Source organism: Brachypodium distachyon, chromosome 3 (assembly GCF_000005505.3).
Source record: "Brachypodium distachyon strain Bd21 chromosome 3, Brachypodium_distachyon_v3.0, whole genome shotgun sequence".
NCBI classification, from domain to species: Eukaryota; Viridiplantae; Streptophyta; class Magnoliopsida; order Poales; family Poaceae; genus Brachypodium; species Brachypodium distachyon.
The window spans coordinates 3,311,786-3,339,647 of record NC_016133.3 but is presented as its reverse complement, the minus strand read 5'-3'; the positions used below and the strand labels follow the sequence as shown (position 1 = coordinate 3,339,647).

At 39.2% G+C, this 27,862-nt stretch overlaps 1 protein-coding gene across 3 annotated transcripts; it reads left to right on the top strand.

The window, feature by feature from the left end:
* The first annotated feature begins 1,755 nt into the window (after nt 1–1,755).
* Nucleotides 1,756–26,036, top strand: LOC100842757 (BEACH domain-containing protein B). Of its 3 annotated transcripts, none has more exons than XM_014900855.2 (41): nt 1,756–2,140; nt 3,193–3,256; nt 4,209–4,413; nt 5,200–5,376; nt 5,525–5,836; nt 6,353–6,575; nt 7,170–7,223; nt 7,519–7,962; nt 8,347–8,656; nt 8,764–9,216; nt 9,308–9,466; nt 9,659–9,808; nt 10,202–10,357; nt 10,481–10,522; nt 10,613–10,957; nt 11,445–11,618; nt 12,191–12,351; nt 12,767–13,076; nt 13,166–13,571; nt 13,663–13,990; nt 14,269–14,457; nt 14,886–15,150; nt 15,257–15,463; nt 15,542–15,763; nt 15,852–16,028; nt 16,132–16,244; nt 19,001–19,456; nt 19,534–19,744; nt 20,044–20,265; nt 20,353–20,814; nt 20,907–21,209; nt 21,296–21,748; nt 21,834–21,880; nt 21,987–22,080; nt 22,301–22,507; nt 22,677–22,802; nt 22,892–23,263; nt 23,357–23,588; nt 23,975–24,726; nt 24,859–24,956; nt 25,594–26,036. In XM_014900855.2, exons 1-39 carry the CDS (start codon nt 1,977–1,979, stop codon nt 24,667–24,669), a joined length of 9,690 nt encoding a protein of 3,229 aa, XP_014756341.1. In that variant the 5' UTR covers nt 1,756–1,976; the 3' UTR covers nt 24,670–24,726; nt 24,859–24,956; nt 25,594–26,036. The 3 variants fall into 3 exon arrangements, with proteins under 3 accessions (XP_014756341.1, XP_014756340.1, XP_010233856.1); XM_014900854.2 differs by having other exon boundaries at nt 24,852–24,956; XM_010235554.3 differs by having other exon boundaries at nt 1,977–2,140; nt 5,203–5,376; nt 24,852–24,956.
* The last annotated feature ends 1,826 nt before the right edge of the window (nt 26,037–27,862 follow it).

Here is a 27,862-nt window from a genome sequence, read left to right as displayed (position 1 = left end):
GCGACCTCGTCGACCACGGCGCCGCGATGGGGGTAATGGTGGCGGCGCAGGCCGAGCTCCCTTCGATCCAACAACCGGCGGACGCCGGCGCCGCTGGCTGGCCTCCCTCGCGAACGGATGGATCAGCTGGAACCATTTTAAGAAAGGACAAGAGGATTTAAATAAGTATCAGTACTACCAGCAGGAAATTTGAATTTGATTTCAGGATTCATCGGCCAGCAAAAAAAAAATACTTCGATGTTTTGTTAATTTGTAAGATTTCATTCATGGAAGCAAGGCAATAAACCTACTTTGTTCTTAAAAAAAGGCAATAAACCTACTTCATCCGTCCACAACGTGGCTGCTTCCGGTTTTGTTGTGTCGTATCTGATTCAAGATTTGACGATATGTCTTTTATTGAAAGCTCTCATTTCAGTTATCATAGCTCATCGTCATGGACAAATCGATGATCATAAGAAGTCAAACCATAAAACAGGTCCGGCATGATAACCTCCAGAGCCAAAAGCCACATAAGTTGTTTATTAAAATCACGCTCGGAGAAGTTATCTGAAACTCGATAAAACCGACAACGAGCAAATACTTTGCCTGCTGGACATGGCACCCAATGGTGATGCATTATAGTCTGACGATGTAACAACACTTTGCAGAGTTTGGCAATTAGTCTCAACGACAATTTTCTCAATTCCTAGCTGCTCGGCATAGGGAATGAATACTTTGGATAGGAGCTTCGGCTTTAGTCTGAAGGGCATTTGCTGCCATGTCAATACTAGTACCAAAGACAATATCACCGTTTGTGTCTCTTGCAAGACAATGCCGCCCACCTTGGGCAGTAATTATAAGTGTCGGGCTTAACAAAATTCTCCAGCGTGCGCTTCCGGGTTTCATTGATGTTGTGAATTTGACTTTCTCTTCTCTTTTTACCCCCGGCGCTTGCCATTTTGAAGCGAAGTGTTTCACTGAGAATTGGAACTCATGAACCAATGCAATCGGCTCCCCCTGTTTGCCTTGTTCCATTATGTCCACCTGCACCACAAACAAGAGGGCCACAACTATAATTGTCTTCTCCTTCGGCAATACAACAATAGCACTACCCACTTCCATGGCCGAGGGGCAAGCTGCTGCCAGTGACAACCGATATGCCTTATTCGAACGAAAATACCATCGCGTATGATCAATTGTCGTCCGACGTGGGTACGATGTGATATCAAGCCACACGATTGTTTAATGAATGGGCGATGTGCGGACAACGTGGGTACGATGTAATGTGTTTCAAAATGTAGAAAGTTCACTAAATTTTTTCTTCGGTTTCACGGTTAAAATGGAATATCAAAAGAACTTCAAAATCTCAGCGAAATGAAAACGAAATCTTAGTAAAACCAGAATGAAATGCATTTCAAATTCATAAGAGCTTCACTGAATTCAGTATTTCGGAAGGTGATTCCTTTTCCAACTAGGGGCCATGGAGAGGCACGGACCTGGTAGGGGTGTGTGCCCTTACGTGGTCGCTCCATGCTCACGTCGTCGATTTCGACATCTGCACACTAGGACGGTCAACTCTTCCTTCGCATAAAGCGAATCAAGAAATCCACAGGGTCACCTTCGCAAAAAACGTAGAAAGCAAAAAAGTCCACCGGCTCATCAAACTGCACAGCACAATACACTCCACGTTTGCACAAAAGGCCCTTCAGGATTTCATATTCTTATCCAATTGCCCCCCGAACTCCTCCTATCTCCACGACTCCCCCCGTTGCTTCCTTCCAGAATTAATCCAGATCCCTCTCCCCCTTCGCACGCTAAGCGACCGAAAACATTTTCCGAATTCCGATTCCCCACGCGCGATCTCCATTCTCCACTCCTGTCACTGCCCGGGGGATCGGGGTCGGGTCGGATTCGAGCCGGATCCCCACGGCCGGGCTGCTCGTCATCCCCGCGAGCGGCGGTGATGCGCTCCTGCTAGCGACGTCCGATCAGGGGCGATGAACATCGTGAAGGGCGTCGCCGATCTCCTCCGCAAGTCGACGCCCTCCTCGCCGGCTGCCGCCGGCGGCGGCTCCGGCGGAGGCGGCGCGGGCGGGGGTGGGGGTGGCTCCCCCTCCGCTGACAAGCTCGCCGCCGCTCCGTCACCCAGAGTCTGCTTCAGGTGCCCACCACCCCTACCCCCAATCCGAGTGGCTCGTTTTCCGTGGGAAAATGCGACTTACTCGTGCCCACTGTTTGGGTGGCTGCTTAAGTTGCATTGCTAAATGCGCTGGTGCGCGCGAGCTAGTGAATTCAAGCTCGTGTTGGATGGTGACCGGTGGGGTTTTTGATTTTCTAGTTTGCTCCAGTGTGTTGGGTTTTCTAAGCTTTTGTTTAGAAGAGGCGTCGCCGGTATCGTGCTAACTGTTCCTGTTGGGTAATGGCATGGCTACGTGGAATTGACTACACATGTTAAGTTCTTCAAGTCATACTAGAACGATAACACTATGTGATCTTAGAATATTGATGATTTGCTCATCCTTTTCCATTTCAGTAGGTATGCACACCATTTTGCTCTAGTCAGACCAAGGCTGAGACGCTGAGTTTGGCATTACGATGGATTGTGATAATCCAGCTTTTGCCTATTTTTCTGTTTGGCTAACAAACTTTTGGCTGCTTTCATCTGTATTTTTCCACAGCAGATTATTATAAAATAAGTTCAGCACATCCAACGGCAAACTTAGCCTAAATTGTTGGCCGTTGGGTAGTTGAGTTTTCCTATACTAATACTCCCTCCATTTCACAAAGGTTGGCGTATTTGGTTTCGTTAAGACAAGCCTTTGACCAAGAATTCTCTGTTAATATGTAAGTTATATGATACGAAACCATGATCATGAGCAAGAACTTTTAAAGACGAATCCATTGATATAAATTTCATGTATGAAAAAACACATATCAATAGAGTTTTCATTGGTCAAAGTCTTGTCTTAACGAAACAAAGTACGCCAACCTTTGTGAAAAGGAGGGAGTATTCACCAATTATGATTTGTGAGCTCGTAACGTACTGAGATTTTACAGCCTAGTCAAATGACTGAATTCTGTTGACATTTTAATTGCCCATTACCTGTAACGTTACAAAGGTTACCTCTTAATGAAATCTACAAGCAGTTGCTGTTGTCTTGTTAAGCTATTATCATAAGTTGCTTATCCTAATCCTATGTTATATGGTTCCAGTGACAGTGGTGAAGAAGGAGTCTTAAATGCGCTTTGGCAGAAGTACGAGAATGCCATCGACAAGGTAATCACCCGATCATGCTACTTTCTCTTTTACAGACTTCTCAGTTTTCACCAGACTATATCTAAGATTTTGAGCCATTTAATTAGCATGGCAAATAACCTTCTGTAATGCAGGTCGTCTGTCCATCTGATGGTTTACTGTTTTTTTACTAATATCCTTGGTGAGAATCCTGTATTATTAAGGACCTTGGTTGGGTAAGGGTCAGATGATAGAGGGTATGGAGCTTGCCCTCATCTTTGCCGCTGGCAAGTCTCTCCACTGTCGTGTATAGATAGACTCAAGACTCAGAGAAAAATATAGAAACTAGAGAACTTATGCTTGTTCTTCTCTTATTGAAAAATGGTTGACAGTGCCGTGCTTATATTGCTGTCGACCTAACAAGGACATCTAATGCAAACAGTGCACTTAATATAAGATGATGTCTGGACTATCCTAACTAGGAGATACCCTGTGTCGATCTCATAATTTATCTGCACTTGTAACCTATTCGTTGAGTCTGTATATGGTTTTCATTATTTGTTTTGGGTTGCTTATGTACAGTGGCTAGGTCGTGGGCTCGTGGCATTCATCTTAATATATGATGAGCAAGCTTTTGCAGATTTTTTTTAATCCTATGCCCTTACAATCATATCCTCCATTAAACTAATAATGCATATCATTTATCCACTGGCTGTCCCTTGCGTGCATACAGCTGCACATAACATATATAACAAAAGGAGATATTCATATTCATGAATGGATCAACATATTTGTCTTCTTAGATCATGTAAGTTAGTTTTAAGGATTTTAAGGATGGATCTGCGCGCGTTTCTGTTTCTTTCAGTAAGACGATAACATAGCTGAGGTACTTATGACAGTATTTTGAACTCCATAATTTATTATGACATGAAATATATTTTCATTTCATATTTTTTATGATATTTCCTCATTTCTCTTGTCTGCAATTTCATAGGCTGAAAAGAAGAAATCCCTGCAAATATTTTTCCAGCATTTCATACAAGCATTTAAACACTGGGAGCCAATCCCCATTGAGCAATCATTTTACCGAGAATCAGTATCAGATGATACAGTTTTAGGTTGTTCTGGTGGGCATCCTTCTGAGGTCATCCTTATTCTCGTTCAGGAGATTTCTCAATTAACTTCATTTGTTGCTGAGCGTAAGTGGATCCACTGAACAAATGATACCTTTTTTTATACTATAGCATACGAATTTTAAGGTTTGCACTCACCACTAAACCTCTTCCTTTTCAAGTTGCCATTCATATGTATGTGTTGTGACTGAATGATCTAAGACTAGACTGATAAAAGGGGAACACAACAATTGCTAGTCTTGAGAATTGGGATATATATGAGTTAGGAAGCAGTTGCATCCGCTAGCCATATCAATGTTAAAGACACTTCTACATTTGTACAATCTAAAAACTGGGTGGTCTTCATAAGATAATAGCATTTTGTTAATGTTTGCTAGATGCTTCGCCAGTAAAAGTTGCAAGGTTCAGTTAGAGGTGCAACATGGTGACCCTCAGGGTACCCTTTGACCCTGCTTAGTTCAAACAAATGAACTAGTTTTCCAAAAGGTTGTATCATTTTAAAATTTTAGTTCATTTGGTTGAACTTAAGGAGGGTCAAAGGGTACCCTGAGGGTCAGCATGTTGCAGCTCTAGGTTCAGTATAAGTAGACTGAAATACTATGTGGGGCTAGGCAAGTAGGCATTTGAGTTAGCTATTTTTTCTCTTGAACTATCTCTTGAACATTTTCAGCTTCTCTTATTGTGGAATTGCATTTCACTTTGATGTTGTACTTAAAGAGTAAATGCATTCCACATACCAGATTAATAACGAACAACTATTACTCTATGCCTATCTATTGTTTAGTGGTTTATTAGGTTTGCAACTGCAGTGAGTCAGTGGCAATCGAAATCTTACTTGTTTTCCTGCATTAGTAGGCAGCAGCTGTCCAGAATCCCCTGGGGACCTTTCAGAGCAATCCACAGACCTGGGATTAAGCACTGAAGTGTTGACTGTTTTGGAGTGCTTCACCATTGTTACTCGCTCAGTGCATAACTGTAGAGTATTTAGTTATTATGGAGGCGTGCCGAAGGTTACTGCTCTTTTGAAAGGTTGATTTCTTCTTTAGTTGGGTATTTACTGTTCTGGATTCATTTTTATTCCCTTTCTAATTTTTCTGTGTTATGAATTTCCCTGTAGCATGGAATGATAGCTGTAATGAATATTATCTTAACTGACACTTTTCTCTTGTGTATTCAGCCGCAGTTGTAAAGCTCAAGACCTTGACCAGTTTGCTTGCTGCAGACGAACAACTGTCAAATAAAACTGTAGAAAATATGAGGATGATGCAAAAGATTCTTGTATACATTGTTACGATAATTTCAAACTTCATGGATTTGGAGCCAGCTGTAACAAGGATTTCACGGGTTGTCAATAGCACTGATGATGCCCCATCAAGTAGTCACTTTGCAATTACTCCAAGTACTACAAAAAGATCTGTTTCTGATAGAAATTGGCAGCAAAAGGCCATCGTTTCAGTTATGGAAGCTGGTGGTGTCAATTGGTTAGTAGGTAAGTTGCTTTCCAATGTTTATATACATTTGATTATATTATCCACTAGTTTGCTTTGTGCTTGGGTCAGGCTGTATAATGCAAATTAGATTATAGGGTAACTCTTATGGCATGGTCCATAAATCCACTTTGCTCTGAAGAGTTTGCTGGTTGTTTGAAGTGAATTGCATGGTTTCTAATTTCAGAAACATTTTGAAGGAAGTATAAAAACAAAGATGAGATGGCATGTAGGTTCTGTTCTGAAATTAAAATGTGGCACTTTCAAGAAATGAATGACTTGTGGATCAGTTCTGACTGTGGACAAACATATTACGAAAAATCTGTATGGGTAAACATTGTAAGAAATAGAATTTTAAAGTTGTGGTAAAACAGCACGCGTAGAATAGTTTTTCCATACATAGGCAGTGTAGTTGTTACGTAGGTAGTGTATTTTCCCACTATATATTAATTAATTAATTAATTAACCTACATTTTTGTGTCATCGTTATCTTATAGATCTGGAATTGTTCTTTGCAGAACTCTTAAGGGTCATTCGAAGACTGAATCTGAAAGAGCAGTGGACTGACTTGCCACTTCACTATATAACTTTGTATGCTCTGAGATCAACAATATCGGAAAATACTCGTGCACAGAATCATTTCAGAAGCATCGGAGGGCTGGAGGTTCTATTGGATGGACTGGGACTACCGTCAAGCAAATTTTCAGTCTCAAAGCATTCGGTTGTCACCAGTGATGAAAGGTAAGTGTGTCACTGCTTCAGCAGTGGCAAAACCAGATCGTCACCACATGATGTTATGAAGTAGGAAAAATAGGAGCAGCAAATATGATGAATGAGAATGAACAAAAGACAGTAGATTACTTGTCCGCATGGACACAATATTCTTAAGGACTGATGATTCCTCTGATCTGGGGAGGTCCCATTTTAGTTACACCCCTTTGTTCAGTGCCATATCATTGTTCTGGTTATGTGGCCATTCTTCCATTTCCATTCATCTGTTCCAACCATCAAGTTTAACTACTGAACAACTGGTAAATATTCTGTAGCTGGGGTTTTACCACAGCCAGTGTTGCCAACTTGCCATTGTAGTGTCTTTCAAGAGGAACATCTAATGTTTCCTTTTTTACTTGGAGGAAATAATTTTATAGTAATGATAGTGTATTGTTAGTGATCTGCTATCATGTGTGGAATATGAAGAGTTTTGCCATTATAAATTGATGACACACTAACAACAATCTACCGTAGATAGCCAACTATTCTTATTATCTGATCTTGTCAGTGTGTTTGCTGTTTTTTTTTCTTTCTCTTTTGATTTAACATGACATGCTTTTGCAGGAGTGACATTCTTGAGCTCCAGATTCTATCTTTGGAAATTCTGAGGGAAGCGGTGTATCCTGTTTCATCACTTCTATGTTGAAGAATAGTGCATCTGCTAATACTTCGTTAATTTTTTTAGATTTTGCCTGTCTGGAGCAGTGATAGGCATATACATACTGAATATGCTGACCTTTTATTTAACAAAAGAGCTCCGATTAGATCATGGGCATAGACCTGCAAGCAATGCTGGATTTAACTGTGATTGCGTTGCTCACCACTTGGCTAGTTTTTTTTTTTCTGTTTGGATTTAGATGCCATATAATGTTTGCATGGTTTGTCTCTCTTGGATCCTTGACTGTTTATTCAGTTTTGGTAATGTCAACAACTTGCAATTCTTATGTGAAAATGGACGGATACACAAATTTGCGAACAGCATTTGTTGGCCTGCATTTATGCTTCAGGAGTTTCATCAGCAGAAATTTCTTGATCCTCAAGCGCCCAACTGGAAACTTGATCAACAAAGCACCAGAACTTCACCTACATTAGAATCTTTCTCAAGTCCTGTTGATATTCTTGATTCGGTCGAATGGAATGAGTATTCTGTAAAGTTAAGCATGGCACTTTGCTCTTTTCTTCTTCCTCCTAATGAGATCAGATACTGTCCTGGCGCAACTGTTGTTACCGAAATTTCTCTATCCATCTCATTGGCATACTGGGAGCAATGTGCAAGGTGGATCATAAAGATTCTTTCAACAGTTTTCCCATGCATCAAAGCTTGTGCTAGTGAAACCGAATTGCCAAGCCATATAAAGTAAGTTCTTATTCTCCGTTGGCTGGGTATATTTCTTTGTTTACCATTTTTATTAGCCATCAGTGCATCACACTTTGCTAAGATTATGTATTGACTTATTAAGAGATCCAAGCTAACATTTTGATGAAAGAAGTTCTGAGGTATTGTTAATTCTACCAAGTTACACCAATGACAATTCCGATATGCTGGTAGATACTTTCGAACATATGAGTAATTTTCCACAGTGCTATCGGTCTCATAGTATGTGTTATCCATTCCCTTTTTTCTTCTTCATTTTTTGCAAATTGTTCATTGTTCAGCATTTCAATGTCTAATTGTTGCATTTTAACAGCATTGTTTTGCTCTCAATTTTTTTTTGCTGATGAAGTCTTTTGGTGTGTTCAGGACTTTAGCAAATACTCTACAGCATTACATGCTCTCCACATTTAGGAAGGTTCTCATTTCAGCTCCAGTTCTACTAAAATCTTTTCGCGAAGAGGGTTTGTGGGATCTGATATTCTCAGAGAAATTTTTCTACTTTGGGTCTGTGGACTATATTCATCAGGTTGTTGGCGAGACACAAAATGATAATTTCATTAATGCTACAGAATCAACTGGTTCCAAAAGCAATCTAGCTGATGTCAACATCCTTCAGTCTGAAGCTATTTCTTTCCTGGAGTTTGCCGCAACACTTAAGGAAAACATAAATAACTTGGTACCCAAATTTCACCTTTCTTACATAAGATATTGTTCATTTTACATAATTTGAGTGCTGACCTTTTTTTGCATTCATTTCTTTAAAATAATTTTGTTTGTTTGTAGCCAGAATGCTCAGCGTTATTAAATGCACTTGAACAATGCACTTATGGTCCTGGATTGGTTGCTACTATTCTTAAGAGCTTTCATGTTATCCTGCAAAACGCCACTGAACAAACTCTAGCTTCTTTTAAGTCATTGGATGTGCTTACCAGAGTCCTGAAGGTTGCATGTCTTCAAGCACAAGAACTAGGGAAGGTGTCCCATTCCAGAGATGACTTAAGTGAAAATGGTTCTGAACCAAAAAATGTTCAGATGGCTTCTTCGGACGAGAGAATTGAGAATACTCTTACATGTGTAGAACTGGCTTTCAACCTTTTCAAGGGATATGTCACAATATCTGACCTTGAAAGGACTCTAGTTTTGCATAATGCCAATTGTATTGGGTTCCTATTTGATTTATTCAAAGAAAAAACTCTCCGGAAACATGTGCTGGAGCAAATTGTTGCCTTATACAGGGTATACTCATGTTCACTGTCTTTTTCTCCTTTTGTTGCTGTTGATATTACTGTTAGAATTAACTCTCTCCTCTGTTCTTTCTTATACTCAGTTGCCTCCATCATCAGCGCAAGATCATGCAGCAAAGTTGCAGCTATGCTCCAAATATTTAGAGACCTTCACTCGTGCAAAAGAAAACGAAAAGGACTTTGCAGAATTGTCAATTGATCTATTAGTTAACATGAGAGAGATCATTATGATAGATCGTGTGGTATGTTTTGTTTTTCAAAGATGGGAACAGTAGTACTCCCTCTTTTCCTAAATATAAGACGTTTTGGTAGACTATTTAGCCTACCAAAATGTCTTACATTTAGGAACAGAGGTAGTAGCACATTATTATTGTTTATTTCTTCGCATCTTAGTAGCAAACCATGGCTGATGAATCACTAATATCTTTTGCTAGTACTACCAAACTCTATTTCGCAATGGGGAGTGCTTCTTGCATATAGTCTCTTTGTTGAATGGAACTTTCGATGAAGCAGTTGGGGAGCAATTAGTCCTTAATGTCCTTCAGACGCTGACTGTATTACTTGCTGGAAACGATGAATCCAAGGTAATAAAATATTTGGCTGTAGTTTACTTCACAAGTGCTCTGTATGAAGCCAGTAACAGTTTTTGGTCATTTCTGGATGGCCACCTGCGCTGTTCTTTTGTCTAGACATTTATTTCAAATTAATCACCAGGTTCACTTGCTGTGCAACCAGCTGATTTCTGGTGAAGCCAGGTTATCCAGAAAGTAAAAAATTCCCTATTTTTGACCGTTTCATGTACAAAACTCTGTTTTAACATGTAGGGATAAAATAGAAACGTCAATTAGCACAATACTTGGCATAATCTCTTTCCTCACACCTTTATTTCTGGAAACGAGTGCAGTCACACTGGTTCATGTAATGATTTGTTTGATGCTCTTTTTTTTAAAAAAAATATCCTGGTTTGTCTCATCCAGGCTGCTTTCAGAATGCTGGTTGGTGTGGGATACCAAACACTGCAAAGCTTGCTATTGGACTTCTGTAAATGGCCTCCGAGTCAGAGACTCTTGGATGCTTTACTTGGCATGCTTGTTGATGAGACATTTGAGATGAATGAAAAAACAACAATAAAGGTAGAGAATCTTCATGACCTCTGAGGCATTGATATGATCTTATATTCAATCGCTTCACTCAATTGTACCTACATTGTTACTTTATTCTGTAACCTGACGTTCTTCAATATTTTTGCGCTGCAGAATGAAGATGTAATTATACTATTTCTAAATGTTTTACCGAAGGTTCTCTCTCTCTGTCTGTCTGTCTGTCTCTCTCTCTCTCTCTCTCTCTCTCTTGTATTTTATGTAACATTGGTGATTTCCGATTGGCAGAGCAGCACTTCGCTTCAGCATTATGGGCTTGTGGTCTTACGACAGTTGCTCAAGGGATCCATTACAAATAGAACTTATTGTTTCAAAGCAGGATTACTTAGTTTTCTTCTTGATTGGTTTTCAGTAGAGGAAAGTGAAGACACAGTTGTCAAAATTGCGGAATTAATTCAAATTATTGGAGGACATAGTATTTCCGGAAAAGATATTCGAAAAATATTTGCTCTCCTACGTGGTGAGAAGATTAGTGTGAAGCAGAAGCATAGTTCATTGCTTTTGACAAGTCTTAGTCATATGCTCAAGGAAAAGGGACCTGAAGCTTTCTTTGAGTTTAGCGGTCACGATTCTGTGAGTTATTTCCATTTGTCCAGTTTTCATCCTTTTCAATAGTCTGTTTCCTAGAGTTTTTTAAAATGATATTTTTAAATTTAGTTTCTTTGGCATATTTTTCATTGTGGTATGGTCCCTCTGTTTCAAACTGTAGGGTGTATTTTAACTTCCTAAATTCATGCTTTGACCTACAATTAATCCAATACTATGTGGATTGTGTTATATAAAATTGATATGGTGATACTATTACATTCATATTCGGAAGTACTTTCTTGTGATTATGAAAGAAATATTTTACACAGAATTTACTGTCAAAAATTGGTCAGGCAAATCTGCCTTACAATTTCAAACAATGTAGTATAAGTTTATATTTTGAAGTAATGTCATATGGTTTTCTTTGTTGTTCTGAATAAAACCTGCTGGACAACTACTCTATTTCTTTATATTTTTGTTCACGTAATATTTATGTGCTGGCTAACTATCCTACCTTCTTCCCCCTCAACAGGGTATTGAAATAAAATCACCTGTTCAATGGCCTTGCAATAAAGGTTTATCTTTTTGCTGTTGGCTAAGAGTGGAAAATTTCCCTGAGAATGGTATGATGGGTCTTTTCTCCTTTTTCACGGAAAATGGAAAAGGATGTTTAGCTATGCTTGGAAAAAACACTCTAGTCTATGAGGTAATGGTGGTTGTTGCCTTCATTCTTTAGGAGAGCATTCCGTGAACTGTACTAGTATTTCTTTTGATTAATGGTGTTATATTCTAACCAACAATTTCTTGGATTATCGAGTAATTTATTGAGACAAGATTAATTTGTGAAGTTGGTTATTCGATCGCCAAGTTGGTGACAGAGATTGCGTGAAATTCAACATAGTGACAGACTTACATTTTTCATGAAAATCCTTGTTTGGCTTTACATATATCTGAAGAAATGTCTTCATTCGTCAAAGGAAGAAGCAGTGTCTTCATTTGAATGACTAATCTTTGATATTCTAATGCTGCTTTCACAATAGACTAATCCATTCCAAAGATAATTATGATTATGATCCATTGTGCATGAATTATTCCGAGTTACCAAGCTGGTTTAATTTAAAATAATCTAAGCCATTTTACCGACAAGAACTCTATTATCTTTTGTCATAGTTATAGATGTAATGTGCACATAGCACGAGCTCACTGCTTGATTTAGTTATCAGGTAACATAAGTTTGATTCAGTATTAGTGTCAAATTTTAACACCTCACCTGTGCAGTCTGTCAGTCAAAAGAATCAGTGTGTTCTGTTACCACTAAGCCTCCCAACAAAACAGTGGAAGTTCCTTGCTGTTACTCATACAATAGGGAGAGCTTTCTCTGGAGGAAGCCAGTTGAGATGCTATGTAGATGGCGATTTAGTATCAACCGAGAAGTGCAGGTGAGTTTTTATTCATTTCTTCGGTACACCGTCGGAACTTTCAGTGCCTGTTCTATTTCAATGATCATCATACCTAACCTAGTAATTCCAGTCAGTCTTCAATATTTTTTGTTCAAATATTTGGAATTTCTTGCTGATAAAATCCTTCTAATAGATAGTGCCTCTGTCCATGGTTCTAATCACTATTGGTTCTTACACGTACATATATGATATATCTTCTTAAAGGCAAATAAGGATATTGCAAACTTTCTTAATTTTTTTAAGAGAAAACTGAGATATACATGCCCTAATTGCAGAGGTTAGCGATTGGTTATCTTGTGAACTCATAGAAGGTTAAGAGATTTAGAATTTTGGTGTTCTGTTTTGATTCCCAGTAGTAATTGAGATGCTTTATACCACTGTTTTCTGTTTTCAGGTATGCAAAAGTTAATGAAGTAATGACTCGCTGCAGTCTTGGCACAGAATTGATGCCCATTGGTGAAGAACCTACCTCTCTTGGTTTTGAGAGCACTTCTGCCTTTACTGGTCAAATGGGCCCAGTTTATGCGTTTTCCGATGCTCTATCTTCTGAACAAATAAGAGGCATATACAATCTTGGACCAAGTTACATGTACTCTTTCCTTGGTGATCAAAACTTGCTTATGAATAATGACACACTGTACAAGGGAATTTTGGATGCAAGGGATGGTATTTCATCAAAGATGATTTTTGGCTTGAATGCGCAGGTACGAATTGGCCTGTAAGCATTATGTTATAATGTTTTGATCAATTGCTGGAATCAGGGAATTGAATATTTTTCCTTTACTTCTTCCAGGCTAGTAATAATAGGACTTTGTTCAATGTGTCTTCTGTACTTGATAGTCTTGACAAGAGCAAGCTTGAGGCAACCATCATGGGTGGCACAAAGTTATGTTCGCGACGGTTGCTGCAGGAAATAATTTATTGTGTTGGCGGTGTCTCTGTATTTTTTCCTCTTCTAATACATTTTGATGATGCCATCACTCATAGTGGAGAATCCGCCACTGGTGATGCATTGGCAGGTCAAGTCATTGAGCTTGTTGCATCTGTTCTAGATGGAAATGTAGCAAATCAGCAACAGATGCATCTTCTTTCTGGATTCTCTATTTTAGGCTTCTTGTTTCAATCTATTTCACCACAGCTGCTAAATTTCAAGACTCTTTCAGCACTGAAGTACATGTTTAATGTTTTGACGAACTGTGGTGATCTCTCTGTTCTCTCTCTCTCTCTCTCTCTCTCCATTTAACTGCTTGGTTGGAAGTGTGTATATCACTAACCTATCTGCTCTTTCAGGTATGTCAGAAGTTCTATTGAAGGATGCTCTTTCACAAATTTTTCTGAATCCACATATCTGGGCATATTCAAGTTATGGAGTACAAAGAGAACTTTATTTATTTCTGATACAATATTTTGAAACTGATGGGAAATTATTGCCAATATTGTGTGGACTCCCTAGGATCATTGATATTGTACGTCAGTTTTATTCAGAAAAGTTAGATTCTAGGTCTTCCAAGCCTTTACTTCATCTGGTTAATGAACACATGATTGGAGAGAGGCCACATATAGAAGAAATTCGCAAGATCCGTCTCCTCCTCTTGAGTATGGCAGAAATGAGCTTAAAGTAAGTACTTTTCAACTGTTCATTCAGAGATGCTCCTTTGTGTTTATCTCTCCAGATGTTCTTTCGTGTTTTCTCTCTCCATCAGCACTTCTTAACCCCCCCACCCACACACACAACAAAATGCACTTTGTTTTGTTCTGCTATCGTGATTATCATTTTAAATACCGCCATAAATACATGTCTGGAGATATTTTTCTTGGATTCATATGCTAACAATTTTATGTCTGAAGCATCTTTCTCATGAGGTTAATCTGTATTCCAACAAACTTCTATTGTAGGATGAAGGTTTCTTCAAATGATGTAACAGCTCTTGTGTCCTTTTTTGAGAAAAGTCAAGATGTTGCATGCATCGAGGATATACTTTCCATGATTATCCGTGCTCTATCACAGAATTCACTTCTATCGTCTTTCTTGGAGCAAGTAAATACCGTGGGTGGTTGTTACATTTTTGTTAACCTGCTTAAGAGGTAACGCGCATCCAATTATTCACAAGTCAGACTGTCATCCCCAGTCATGCAGTACTTATATTTGTGCAGTTTACTGAGTTAGTCTCTGCAGTGTAAAGTCACTTTAGATCAAATTCCACTTCTACATGGAGCTTGAGCTTTAGCCACCCCCTTCCCTTTAGATGATGAGTCAGGGATAATGTCACTTTTGTGCATTTTGAATTTTGATCTTTGAAATAGAATCTGTGTCCATATTTTCCTCATTAATTGAAGGATCGGGTATATGCTACTGGACCATAATTTCCCTTCATTTCCTGGCATTCCTTGTTTAATTATTGTGTAATTCATGGGCATAATGCAGAGTGGTGGATGTCTGTTCTCTTCTCTATATCACATTTTGGAATCAGTATTATTGAAGATGTGTACCTATAACATTACTTGTTGTTCAGGGAATTCGAACCAATCCGTTTACTGGGGCTTCAGTTTCTTGGAAAGCTTCTAGTTGGACTTCCATCTGAGAAAAAAGGACCGAAACTTTTTGGCCTTCCTGTAGGACGACCTAGATCCATTTCTGAAAATCTACGGAAAGGGATAACAGCAGCACCCCAACTCTTTTTCTATTCAATATCTGAGAGACTTTTCAAATTCCCACTTTCAGATCATCTATGTGCTACGTTTTTTGATGTTCTTCTTGGTGGAGCCAGTCCTAAACAAGTAATTTGGCAAACTTCATGTTGAATATTGTACTATGATGTTTATCCTCTGATGTCAGACTTATGTAAACAAATAATCTGATTATTGAATTATATTTTTTGTTCAGGTCTTACAAAAACGTTCTCAATCCAACGAGTTAAAAGATAGAAGCAGTACGTCAGTAGTGAGCTTGGCTCCATTTTATGTTCCTCAGATTTTGGTCTGCATATTTAGATATATGCAATCTTGCCAAGACAATTCAGCACGTACAAAGATCTTGAGTGACCTTCTGGATTTGCTTGATTCAAACCCCTCAAACGTTGAAGCCATTATGGTAATTACCAGTTACTTTTTTCTAGGGCTGTGTAAATTATTTCTCTGCTATCATTATTCATAAAATTTATTTCATCAGGAGTATGGTTGGAGCTCTTGGCTTGAGACATCTGTGAAGCTTGATGTCTTTAGGGACTACAACACAATTTCAATGGCTAAGGATAATAGTTTGCAGATCAATGAACTAATTCTTGTGAGGAACATGTATTCGTTAGTCCTCTCCTATTACTTGTGCTATGTGAAAGGTGGCTGGCATCAGCTGGAAGACACAACCAATTTCCTTATCTTGAAAATTGAGGAGGTTGGGATTCTAACTCGTTTGCTTATGTTATAGCAATTTAATAGCATTTTCCCTGTTCGTAACTCTTTGGATATTAATTAATCCACAGGGACAGTTACCAAATTCCTGTCTGCTGCGTGACATCTTTGAAGATATCATTGCAAGCCTGCTCGAGACATCTCCTGATGAAAACATATTCATCTCACAGCCATGCCGTGATAATGTCTTGTATCTTTTGAAGCTGAGTGATGAATTGCTTGTTGATCAAATGGGAATTAAACTTCTGGTATGCTCTGAGCAATACTTCGCACAGAGCTGCAAAGCTATGCTTTATTTTTTCTTTTGTATACCCCTTTTTGTTCACTCATTCTGCCCCTTTTCTCGCACAGTTTCATTCACCTGATATGTATGCACAATCTTCATCTGATGATGCACTGAAAGATGACATTGGCTCTGCAGTTGTAGAAATTATAAATCTTGAGAGCAACGGCCAAACTACAAGGTAATGTATAAAGCTCACGCCTCTTGCAATGTGTAACTAAGGATACTGACTACAAAAGGGCAGTGGGGGTATTTTAGCTAAAGCAAGTTTAAGCGAATTGAGGAAATAGGCTTTTTGGCAAAATCACCAAGTGCACTTACAAGCTAATTGTCGTCAGAGGTTTGCAATCCTACGCTCATGTACAAAGGTTTGGCATAAGCTAAATCTTTGTCCCATGACGTAAGATAATTGCTGATGCGGAGGAGAGGAAGAAGAGATAATATAATACAACTTACACTTAGTTCAGAGTCAAATTCTACGAATAACAGAATCTTAAGAGTCAAACGCATTGCTTTTGCACGCCGAAACATTTAATGCTTAAGACACCCCATTTGTACGAGTTATTTTATTGTCGACTCTATATGACTTGGAGAGACGAAGAGTCAACTACCGACTTTACAACTGTGGATACCCTAAGGTGATCAAGCAATCAATATATCTCCAAGAAAAGTAAATGCACAAGTAAGAGCGAGAGAAGAAAACCACATAGAATTCAATCAACAGATAGAGCAATTAGGCTCATGCAAGAAGCTCGGCATGGTCAGTTAGACCGAAACCATGACCGGGCCTCTTATGGTAACGGCTAGTTTTTATTGCACGGTATATCATCAATCTGTAACCAAGTTGGGTAAAATAGCGTGCATAGCCAGTCAGAACAGGCTTGACCGCCCGAGGATCACATGGGCTCAAAGGAATTTCTTTCAGGGGAAGATTGGACGACAGCTAATATGTTGTCTGTCTGGCACGGTTGATCAGTCCGCGTATACTTCACTTGTCAGACTGCTCCGGAATAAGAGATAAATATACCTACTAGAGTTAAACTGACAGGCAGGATTTACCTGGCCAGTCCATTGCACCTGATCAAACTGCACCATGGATGCTGGTTAGACAGGGTATCAAACTATCAACTGAAAATGGACTCTCTCTCATAAGAGCTCGACCAGGTTGAAACAGTCTGTCTGACCCAACCAGACAGGCCGTTGGGTGCTTTCTGGCGGTCTGTGCCGGTGGTCAACTAGCGGTCGGGCTGACACATGACATGACCAGTCACCATTTGAATGCCAGCCAGTCTGGTCTCAAGACGATATTTGAACTTGAAAGTTTAAACTTACAAAGCACGAGATTAACAAATGCCAATTGGTGATATGGATATGATGTATCCCTAATTGAGCAATGTTGTGTTTGATAACTAGCAAGCTACTAGGAAACACTGAATGGAAGCCTAGCAACCCAGTCTTTGACTAGACTACAAAGAATGGCACAGGGCTTTAAAAATGTCATCCGTCTTCATTTTTACCTTTCCCTTCAGCTATATCCATGAAGGTTATCGTTTTGCTTGAAACTTCTCAAAATCCGGGACTATTTCTCCATTAATCTCAATTGAAATGTTTGTCCTGTAATCTGATTGTCATTAATCATCAAAATTATAATTAGGGGCTTAAACCCTTTTGCGTTGTGACCATATGGAAATTAGTTCTAATAGTTAACGTCTGCATATTAAAGATCAAGGTGCTGGAAATGTCCAGAATTTTTACTGTTAGTCAGACTGGAGATTACTGTTTTTAACTGTGTGAAACCTTATCCTCATGCCAACAGTGCCTGATGTGTTACATCATGGTTTTTCGTTTCCTCTTTTTAGAGTTTAATCATTTATGTTTTACTTAGTATATGAAGGATTGTCACACAATCACTTGTGAGCTGCATGGTATGAAGTAGGGATGCAAGCGGGATCCTGCTTCTAGTGTAACCTCCAGATCTACAAGTCAAATTTTAAGCAAAATTTTAAACTAGCAAGTCAATTAAGCAGGATTCTGCTTGCATCCCTAGTTTGAAGATCTGAGAACTCTTCTTGTAAGCTCTGTCTTCTGAACGTGTTGGTGGATTGTGATCATCTCTTCTTTATGTGCCCTTTTAGCGTCTCTTGCTGGGGCAGTTTGCATATCTATTGGGACATGTCAATGGACAATAGGGATAGAGTAAGGGCTGCCAAAGCTTCTTTCAGTGGTCCTAGTTTCATCATGATTTTCCTTTGTGCAGCCTGGCACATTTGGTAGCAGAGGAATAGCTTTATCTTTGATAGGTCTCCTCCCTCCTTGTCTAGTTGGTTTGCTGGTTTCAAGCAAGAGCTGTCCCTGTTGAGTCATAGAATTAAGGAGAACCATAGGTCCATCTTGTTGGCCTGGTTGGAGTCTCTTGTCATTCCTTCTTAGTGTGAGGTAGTCTGTGGCTTGTTGGTTCGGTTCGTTGGTGTGTCCTTGTGTTCGGGGGTTCTCCCCCCCTGTATATTTGTACATTCTGTGTTTTTTTTCTATTAATAAAATTATACTGTCGGAGCCTCTCCTACAGTTTTACTTCAAAAAAAAAATGGGAACACGCTATGCTAAAATACAACTGACGACTTTGCTGCTAAATTAACTGATATCACCACTTCTTCTTTCAAGCCTGGAGAGAGATGCTATACATATCGATTGGCGTACTTAGGATTAGTGACTACTGCTGAAGTACAAATTATATTCTCTTTGTATTGGTAGTTAGACATTGTTTAAAAAGTAGTATTTGGTAGTTAGACAGTTCAACATCGACAATTTGGCAACAAACTTCTTGTAGCAACTCTTGTTCATATTTTTTTCACTTCTGTTATTATGATATGTATGAGTAGAACTTCTGATAATTTTATATTTATCACAAGTAAATATGTTGAGTTTGCTCTTCTGCAGTCTTCCTTCGAGTGACAGCATATTTACTGATGGAGATAAACTGAGTGATGATTGGTGGAGTTTTTATGACAAAATGTGGACTCTTATTTGGACCTTAAATGGAAAAGGACAAAACAGATTGACACCAAAGGGTTCAAATGCCGCTGTTCCATCTATTGGGCAAAGGGCACGTGGGTTGGTAGAATCACTAAATATCCCGGCTGCAGAAATGGCTGCTGTAGTTGTAACTGGAGGCATTGGTACCTCATTAAGTGCAAAGAGCAACAAAATTACTGACAAAGCCATGATGTTAAGAGGAGAAAGGTTCCCAAGAATCATATTCCACCTCGTACTTTTGTATCTCTGCAAAGCTGGTGTAGAAAATGCATCCAAGTGTGTCCAGCAATTTATAACAATGCTTCCTAATCTTATTTCGGAAGAAGATCAATGCAAGAACAGATTGCACTTCTTAATTTGGTACGGATGCACTCTTAATACCATATAACCTCTCCTTGATGACTGTGACTGTTCTTGTAATTTCCTTTTTGCTGCAGGTCTTTGCTGAGGGTTAGAACCCTGTATGGGGAACTTGATGATGGTGCACGTTTCCATGTTATGTCGCATTTGATTCTTGAAACTGTTATATATGGAAAGTCTATGCTTGCCACTAGCATGTTGGGCAGAGATGATTCCGCTGAAGCAAATAGCAATAATGAGTCTGGGTTCATTCTTAATCTTGTACAGAAGGATCGTGTTCTTGCTGCGGTTTGTTCCTGTCTTCACTTTCATTCCGAATTATTTGCGCTTTAGCATGAAAAATACAATGCCTTACATTGTTACATTGCACTTTTCATCTTACTAGGCTCTGTATCATCTTGTATCTTGTAAGCTAACTCTCCTCTCGTTTTTTTTTTCTGTTTTTACCTTCGCATGTATGCTTTGCATCATGCTGACATCGTATAATACAAAATGACATGCATTTAGGTGCGTGTTTTGAGGAAAAAATGATTTTTTTCTTCTTCTAAAAACCTTTGTTGAGAAATAATCTGTTTGTTGCTTGCTAGGCTGCCGATGAGGTAAAGTACATGAAGGCTGCGAAGGATGATCGCCTTAGGCAGCTGCAGGAACTTAATTCTAAACTTGACGAGCGCTTGATTGAAGATATAGAACAACTCCAAAGTTTTGAGGATGATATACAATTTGCCAAGACCACCGCACTTTCTGCAGATGACAATAGAAAAGCAGCTTTCAAGCTTGCATTTGATGAGGATCAGCAAATTGTTGCTGTAAGTTGTGGCTGCAGTAGTTTTTCCCTAGCATGCTGATGTTTAATTGTTTAAATTGCATATAAACTGACTTATGTTTCATATCAGGACAAATGGATACATGTTTTCCGTGCTTTGAGTGATGAAAGAGGACCATGGTCTGCTAGTCCTTTTCCAAACAATATGGTGACATACTGGAAACTTGACAAAACAGAGGATAAATGGCGGCGGCGACTGAAGCTCAAGCGTAATTATAAGTTTGATGAACGCCTTTGTCAGCCCCTGTCCACCAAATCAGTAAATGAAAACACTGCCCCATCTGCTGATCCTTTTGTTAGTGCCAAGATTCCAGATAAAATGAAGCACTTCCTTCTGAAAGGAGTGCGTGGAATCACAGGGGATATTAGTTCTGAATCATCTGAGGATAACAACGGTACGAGTGAGGCTTCCCAAAGCAACCCATCAGAGAACCAGGTGTCAAGTGATGCTCCAGATTCTGCAGATTATCCTACTAATATTCAAACTAGGAAAGAACCATCATCTACGGGTGGAGATAATGATTATGCTGAGGTAAGCAGGTTTCATTTTGTGCATACAAAATTTGGTGGAATTTTATTGTTTCTTTTCTCCCTCAGAATCTTCTTTTCCTTTCTATTTCCCAGGTGCTATCTTCAGTTCACTGTGTTCTTGTAACGCCAAAAAGAAAACTAGCTGGACAATTGACTATCACACGAAGTGCCCTGCATTTTTCGTTTGAATTTTTGGTTGAAGGCACAGGGGGTTCATCTGTTTTCAGCAGGTTTCAAGATAAAAAAGAAGCAGATTCCAAGAATGAGCCAGGAAGTGTGGAAAAGTTGAAGAGTAATTCTGATGTAGGACGATGCAATGAGACTGAATCTGGTGATGCTCTGATGAAAAATCAATCTAACAAAATCAAACACCATAGAAGGTGGATAATAACCAGGGTGTGTCCTCTCTCTCTCTCTCATTGGGTGTGTGCCTGTGCATATGTGTCTGTCACAGATTTGACTCCAATTTCCTTTGTTGACAGATAAGAGCAGTTCATTGGACACGTTACCTACTACAGTATACTGCAACAGAGATATTCTTTGATGATGCAAATGCTCCTATATTTCTTAATTTTTCCTCCCAAAATGATGCTAAAATTGTTGGGTCTCTCCTAGTTTCCCTAAGGAATGATGCTTTGTTCCCCAAAGGAAGCACGAAAGACAAAAACAGTATGATTTCCTTTGTTGATAGAAAGGTTGCCCTTGAAATGGCAGAGAGTGTCAGAGAAAGTTGGAGAAGAAGAGAAATCAGCAACTTTGAGTATCTAATGATTCTGAATACTCTCTCTGGTCGATCTTACAACGATTTAACTCAATATCCTATATTCCCTTGGATATTGGCTGACTATTCCTCAGAAAAGCTTGATTTCAACAAGTCATCTACTTTCAGGGACCTGTCAAAGCCAGTTGGTGCCCTGGATGCAAAGCGCTTTAAGGTATATTCAGGAGCTGTGGGGTATTGTCTCTTCTGGTTGTTGCGCCTTCTGATAAACATTGGATAAATAATTTAACAATGTGCAGGTTTTTGAAGATAGATATCTGAATTTCTGCGATCCTGATATACCAAGGTTGACCTTGATCAAATATGCACTGTATTCCTTCAAAACTTTTCTTGTGTCCCAAGTTTGATCAAGACACTCATTACGTCAAATTTCTGTATTTTCCTTTTTACAGCTTTTATTATGGGTCCCACTACTCTAGCATGGGGATGGTTCTTTATTACCTTCTAAGGCTTGAGCCTTTTACTGCTCTGCACCGCAATCTTCAGGTCCTTTATTCTCGTCTTACTGACCTCCTTTGGTTCATACTTCATTGTCCTTTTCTTCTTTCTTCCAAGTAATTCCTTTCTAGTTTGAACACTATTTTCTCTTACTGAAAGAGAGGATTGATTTAGGACATCTGTATATTCTCTCATAGCATTATTTTCACTGAAGCACAAATACTGCTATAGCAAATTAGCTAATACATTAGTCCTTATGTTTGTACAGGGTGGTAAATTTGACCATGCAGATCGTCTCTTTCAGAGCATTGAAAACACATACAGAAACTGCCTATCAAATACAAGTGACGTCAAAGAGCTTATACCTGAATTCTTTTGCATGCCCGAGTTTCTTGAAAATCTAAATTCGTATCACTTTGGGGTAAAGCAGGACGGTGAACCTTTAGGTGATGTTGGTCTCCCTCCATGGGCAAAGGTAATGGGTAAATTCTGCATTTTTTTTTTTAAAAAAGAGCTTGGAGTGAATCTACTCATATAACCAATCTTAATATTTGGAAAAGTTATTATTGGCTGAAGATAAAAAAAATAGGTTGCACACTATATGCTACATGAATTCATGACCAAAGGAAATATGTCTCGTGCAGGGTTCACCAGAAGAATTCATTCATATCAATCGAGAAGCTCTTGAAAGTGAATATGTAAGCTCTAATCTTCACCATTGGATTGACCTAATATTTGGTTATAAGCAACGTGGGAAGCCTGCTGTTGAGGTACATGATTTAGCACTTTTTGCAGCACACTTGTGTTATCAGTTTTCACAATTTGACCTTATTAACCACATAGCAATTATTTGGAGCAGGCTGCAAACATATTTTACTATTTGACATACGAGGGTGCAGTTGATTTGGAAAACATGGATGATATGTTGCAGAAGTCTGCTATTGAGGACCAGATCGCAAATTTTGGACAGACACCCATTCAAATTTTTCGGAAGAAACACCCAAGAAGAGGACCTCCTATACCAATTGCACACCCACTATATTTTGCTCCACAATCAATAACAGTGACTTCTGTTGTCCCTAATACAGTCAACTCATCATCATCTATATTGTTCATTGGCATGTTGGACTCGAACATTGTTTTGATGAGTGAGGGGCTCATACTGTCAGTAAAGCTTTGGCTAACGACTCAATTACAATCTGGTGGAAACTTCACGTTTTCCGGCTCACTGGTCTCTTCCTAATGATAATTATACCTATTGGGTAACATTATTATTCTGCAATTATATGTATTTTATTTACTTTGTATGTTCTGTTTATTGTAGGAACCTTTCTTTGGAGTTGGTTCTGATGTTATTTCTCCCCGAAAAGTTGCCACTTCCTTGGCTGAAAATGTTGAGTTTGGAAGACCATGCCTGGCAGCTGTCCAAATTCTTGGTGACAATTATTTAATTTTATGTGGTAATTGGGAGAACAGTTTCCAGATCATTTCCCTTAGTGATGGAAGAATTGTGCAGAGCATCCGCCAGCATAAAGATGTTGTCAGCTGTGTTGCAGGTAGTTAAAATTTTCTTAAGTGTATGGTATTAAATTTCCTCTTTTGCCTCTAGTTTTAAGCAATTACAGAAACATACTTCCTCCAGTTCACAATATCTGTCCAGCACGCATGCGCTGGAAGTACAAAAGTGAACTAATGATCTAGTATATAATGGAACTGGACCATACCAGCTTCTATTAGATGACTAATTGCATATCTATCTAAATAGGTTCAAATATGGTCTAATTCCATCAAATATTACTCGAGTTCTATCTTAGGTGCGTGCTCTCAACAGCTACTGTGAACCAGAGAGAATATTAGTTAGTGCTAACAACTAAGCATACCTCATATATGCATTCTTCCTTTCCATCTTGTCTTAACATCTTGGAACACACTTTTTGTGCAGTTTCATCTGATGGAAGTGTAATTGCAACTGGGAGTCATGACACAACTATTATGATCTGGCATGCATTCCGAGGAAGATCAAATGACAAAAGATCAAAGGTTGCAAATAATGACCTATCAACTAAGGACCATGTTATCATTGAAAACCCTTCTCATATTTTGTGTGGTCATGCTGATATCATCACATGCTTATTTCTAAGTACGGAACTAGATATTGTTATCAGTGGATCAAAAGATGGGACTTGTATATTTCATACGTTGCGTGAGGGCACTTATGTTCGATCAATTCGACATCCATCAGGTGCTGGCCTGTCAAAGCTGGTGGCCTCACAGCATGGTAGGCTAGTATTTTATTGTGAGAGTGATCTCTCCTTGCATATGTATTCCATAAATGGAAAACATATTGCTTCTTCAGAATCCAATGGCCGTCTGAACTGCATGGAACTAAGTTGCTGTGGAGAGTTTATGGTATGTGCTGGTGATCATGGACAAATCATTCTACGCTCTATGCATTCTCTTGGTGTTGTTTGGAGGTATGAGGGAGCTGGGAAGACAATAACTTCTTTAGTTGTGACTCCCGAGGAGTGCTTTTTGGCTGGAACCAAGGATGGTAGTCTGGTTGTATTTTCAATAGAAAATCCTTTGCTTCGCAAAGGTGGCATGCAACGGAACAAGATAAAATCTTCTGTAGGTTAGTGGTGTATCAAAAAAACATTAACTATCGCTCTCGTTGCTACAAGTTCTGAACAAAAGGTCAGTCATTTCTCACAGTCAATGCTGCTGCTTCTCATGCCACGGATTTACTGGTTCAGACCTTTTAACCACTCTGCCTTAAGTCTTTGTGCTCATGGCTTGTACCATTTTGTTTGTTCTTGAAGCTTGCAGAATGCTGAAACTAGGTAGTCAATTCTGCTTAGACTGGGGTTTTCTTCAGGATCTTTTTAGGAGGGAAATTGTTTTGACTGCTCTGCGCATCGATGATGGTATTTACTATATTTAGCCATTTAGGTTTATCTTTGTATCTACTGTAGTTAGATGATGCTACTTATTTGTACTTATCACAGGTTGTATGGACAAGGAATATATATATTATTGTAGTTGGCGTATCATTTGTTATTTCCAATTGCCTTGGCTAATACTCCCTCCGTTCCATAATTCTTGTCGAAATATTACATGTATCTAGACACTTTTTAGGAATAGATACATCCATTTTTGGGCAAATTTGAGACAAGTATGGAACGGAGGGAGTATGTAATAAGTAGCATCCTAAAATATCCTGAATAACGCAGAACAGTGCAAGGATGTTTGATTACTACGTATCACAGGTTATGGAAGCGGAATATGCTTTATTGTAGTTGGCCTGTTGTTATTTTTTGGCAAACTTGGCTAATAATTAAACATTGGAGCAGACTGTTCAAGGCTCTCAGTTAATCCAGTGACTAGATTAAAATCTAAGAGAACAATGCCAGACGGAAGCTTGGTAATGGTTTTAGCAATGTTTTTTTTTGTGAAATTTGCACACTACAATGTTGTATTTCTTCCCGTATGCATCAGTTCTTAGCTATTGTGCTTTTACCTCTCTCTTTTGTAATGTTGATGGTTCTGTTTTTAACTCTGCAGGTTATCAGCAGTAAATGTAAAAGAGAACAGTTTATTACACCCGTACACATGTACATACAACATTAGATTGAGTTAGGATTCTGGAGAACTCGAGCTGACCACAATCCATAAGCTTTCCCATAGCTTCTTCTAACTGCGAAAATGGATACAATGGTAACTAATACCACAACATGTTTACATTTGATTTTTCAAGACAGGTTTGAATACGGAGATCCTCATCATAGTTTCTTTGGTGATCCTCATTGCATACCTAGTGCACATGTGTGTAACATAATCCTTTGTGGTCTCGTTAGTTAGGGTAGGCAACTTCCTCTCCTAATAGAGTTTGTCTGTATGTATTAGATCTGAGTACCCTGTAATTACGAAACCGGACATTGTACATGGAAGCTCATCTTCTTGGTCGAAAAATAAGTGCACGCAGCCTCGGTTATTTATTCTCTTTAGATTCAGAAACCTTTGTGGAGATGTTGCGAAGGGTTGGTCTTATTCATGGAATTTCAGTATCCAGAGAATCCAGAGAATATCTCTAGATATTGAGCAGTCTTGTCTAACGACATCCAGATTAAGACCTGGCGATTAGCATTGGAATAGTTTTGACTTTTGAGTGTCTGCTTTTGCCATCATTGGTCTAGTTTCGACAATGCCTTCACATTTGTGTGCATAGTGGTTGTATTGGGTGCGAGATGGATTGGCCACCATGATTTTGTTGATAGCTCTCAGGTTCCAAGTCTTCCAACATAGCATGGAGACAGCTAGCGAGCCAAGTGTAGAGGGTAGTGGTCGTCGGAGTGGGTTCCAGAAAGGATAAAATCTAAGCTTAGGCACTTTGAAGAACCGAAGAACTGACATATGCAGTGCTCAAATATGCTCTAACAGCACAAGGTGGCGGGCAACAAAAAAGACAAGCCAAAAGATGAATAATGGGGGAGGAGTGTGAATTTTAATGTTTCAGCATAGTCTGATAATAATGTGAGGACGGTGGGACCACAAATCTCCCTCTTTGAAACGTGGTTGATATGCCCAGCCTGAATCCATCGGTGTTCCATTAGAAATTTCAGACTATTCTGACTCAGCTCGGATCAATACGGGCATCCGGATTTCTGGATCACATTTTGACCGCCCGACTCTCATCTCTGGCTCTCTTCCGGGTGGATTCTCTTAACCATCTATTGGCAATAAATAGTTCGTTTTCCGGCTCTCTTTGTGGATGGGATGTGTATGTTTAAGGTAGTGATTATCCCCTGTTTACAACTAGAGTACTCCCTCTCGGGGACGGAGCCAGAAAAATGTATGAGGGGGGACAATGAGATTGCTCTCAAGTAAAATTTAGGCAAAAATGAAACGAATATAACAGAAAAGATTTTTTATTTGATTGTATCAGCATTAATTGTCGACAACAACAAGGTAGACAATTGCTTAAGCAAAAATCTAGACAATTAAAGATAGAAGAAGAACTAAAATTTGGTTCGCTCTGAACCGTCAACTTTTCTTTAAAGAATGCATCTTTACAAGTTTTTTTTTTAACTTTTAGCCATGATTATCTTGGAAAGATTAAACACCATTGACTATGAAACTTTATCCTGTTCGACAAAACAAATGCTACTATGCATCTATGCCAGATTAGAATAGAAACATGGGATTTTGGTTTTGTTGTATCCTTGTTCCATGATTAGCAGAAAAGAGAATATCACAGGGCAAGAGCTTGGCTGCTGCTTTGCTTTGCTCCATGGAGGGCTCGAGTATCATGGGCGAGGAGAGTTAACGCAACAAGACGGGCATGCGTGCCGTTGCCGTGCGCGGCCGTGGGCAGACCCGCAGTCGAAGTGACGAAGAGAAATTTCTGCAGCTGGCTGGTTTATTTTGAGAGAAGCAAAAAATCAGAACTTCCTTGTTGGATCCCGATTTTCTGTGCATTTGGGAAGGGCCAGAGGACTGCATGAACGCTGATCTAAAAGAGTTGCTTGCATGTTGGGCAAGGCCCCTGCTGCCTCCCTGGCCTCCGCGACTGCTCGCTCTTAATAGTGGGCATATCCTTTCCCAAAAAATAAATAGTGGGCATATCTATGACTCAAGCCAAGGTAAAATAAATGAAATTTCATCCCGCCTACTTCTTTTCTCTTTTTGAATTGTGGGGTTTCCTTCCATTTTCCATTGTACTTTCATGGGACTAAAACCTAATTATAAGTTTGTAGGTTGCATTAGTCCTCTAATCATAGTGTCAACTTCACCAAAACCCGCTTAGGGACTAAGATGTTCTTTCAATTACTAT

What these genes read in the sequence shown, in the direction of transcription:
- LOC100842757 (XM_014900855.2), top strand. Translation starts at nt 1,977, where the DNA reads ATGAACATCGTGAAGGGCGTCGCCGATCTCCTCCGCAAGTCGACGCCC. An exon ending in TAATGTTTTGACGAACTGTG is followed by an intron (nt 13,572 to 13,662) that starts GTGATCTCTCTG and finishes CTGCTCTTTCAG; the next exon opens with GTATGTCAGAAGTTCTATTG. An exon ending in AGCAACGGCCAAACTACAAG is followed by an intron (nt 16,245 to 19,000) that starts GTAATGTATAAA and finishes GCTCTTCTGCAG; the next exon opens with TCTTCCTTCGAGTGACAGCA.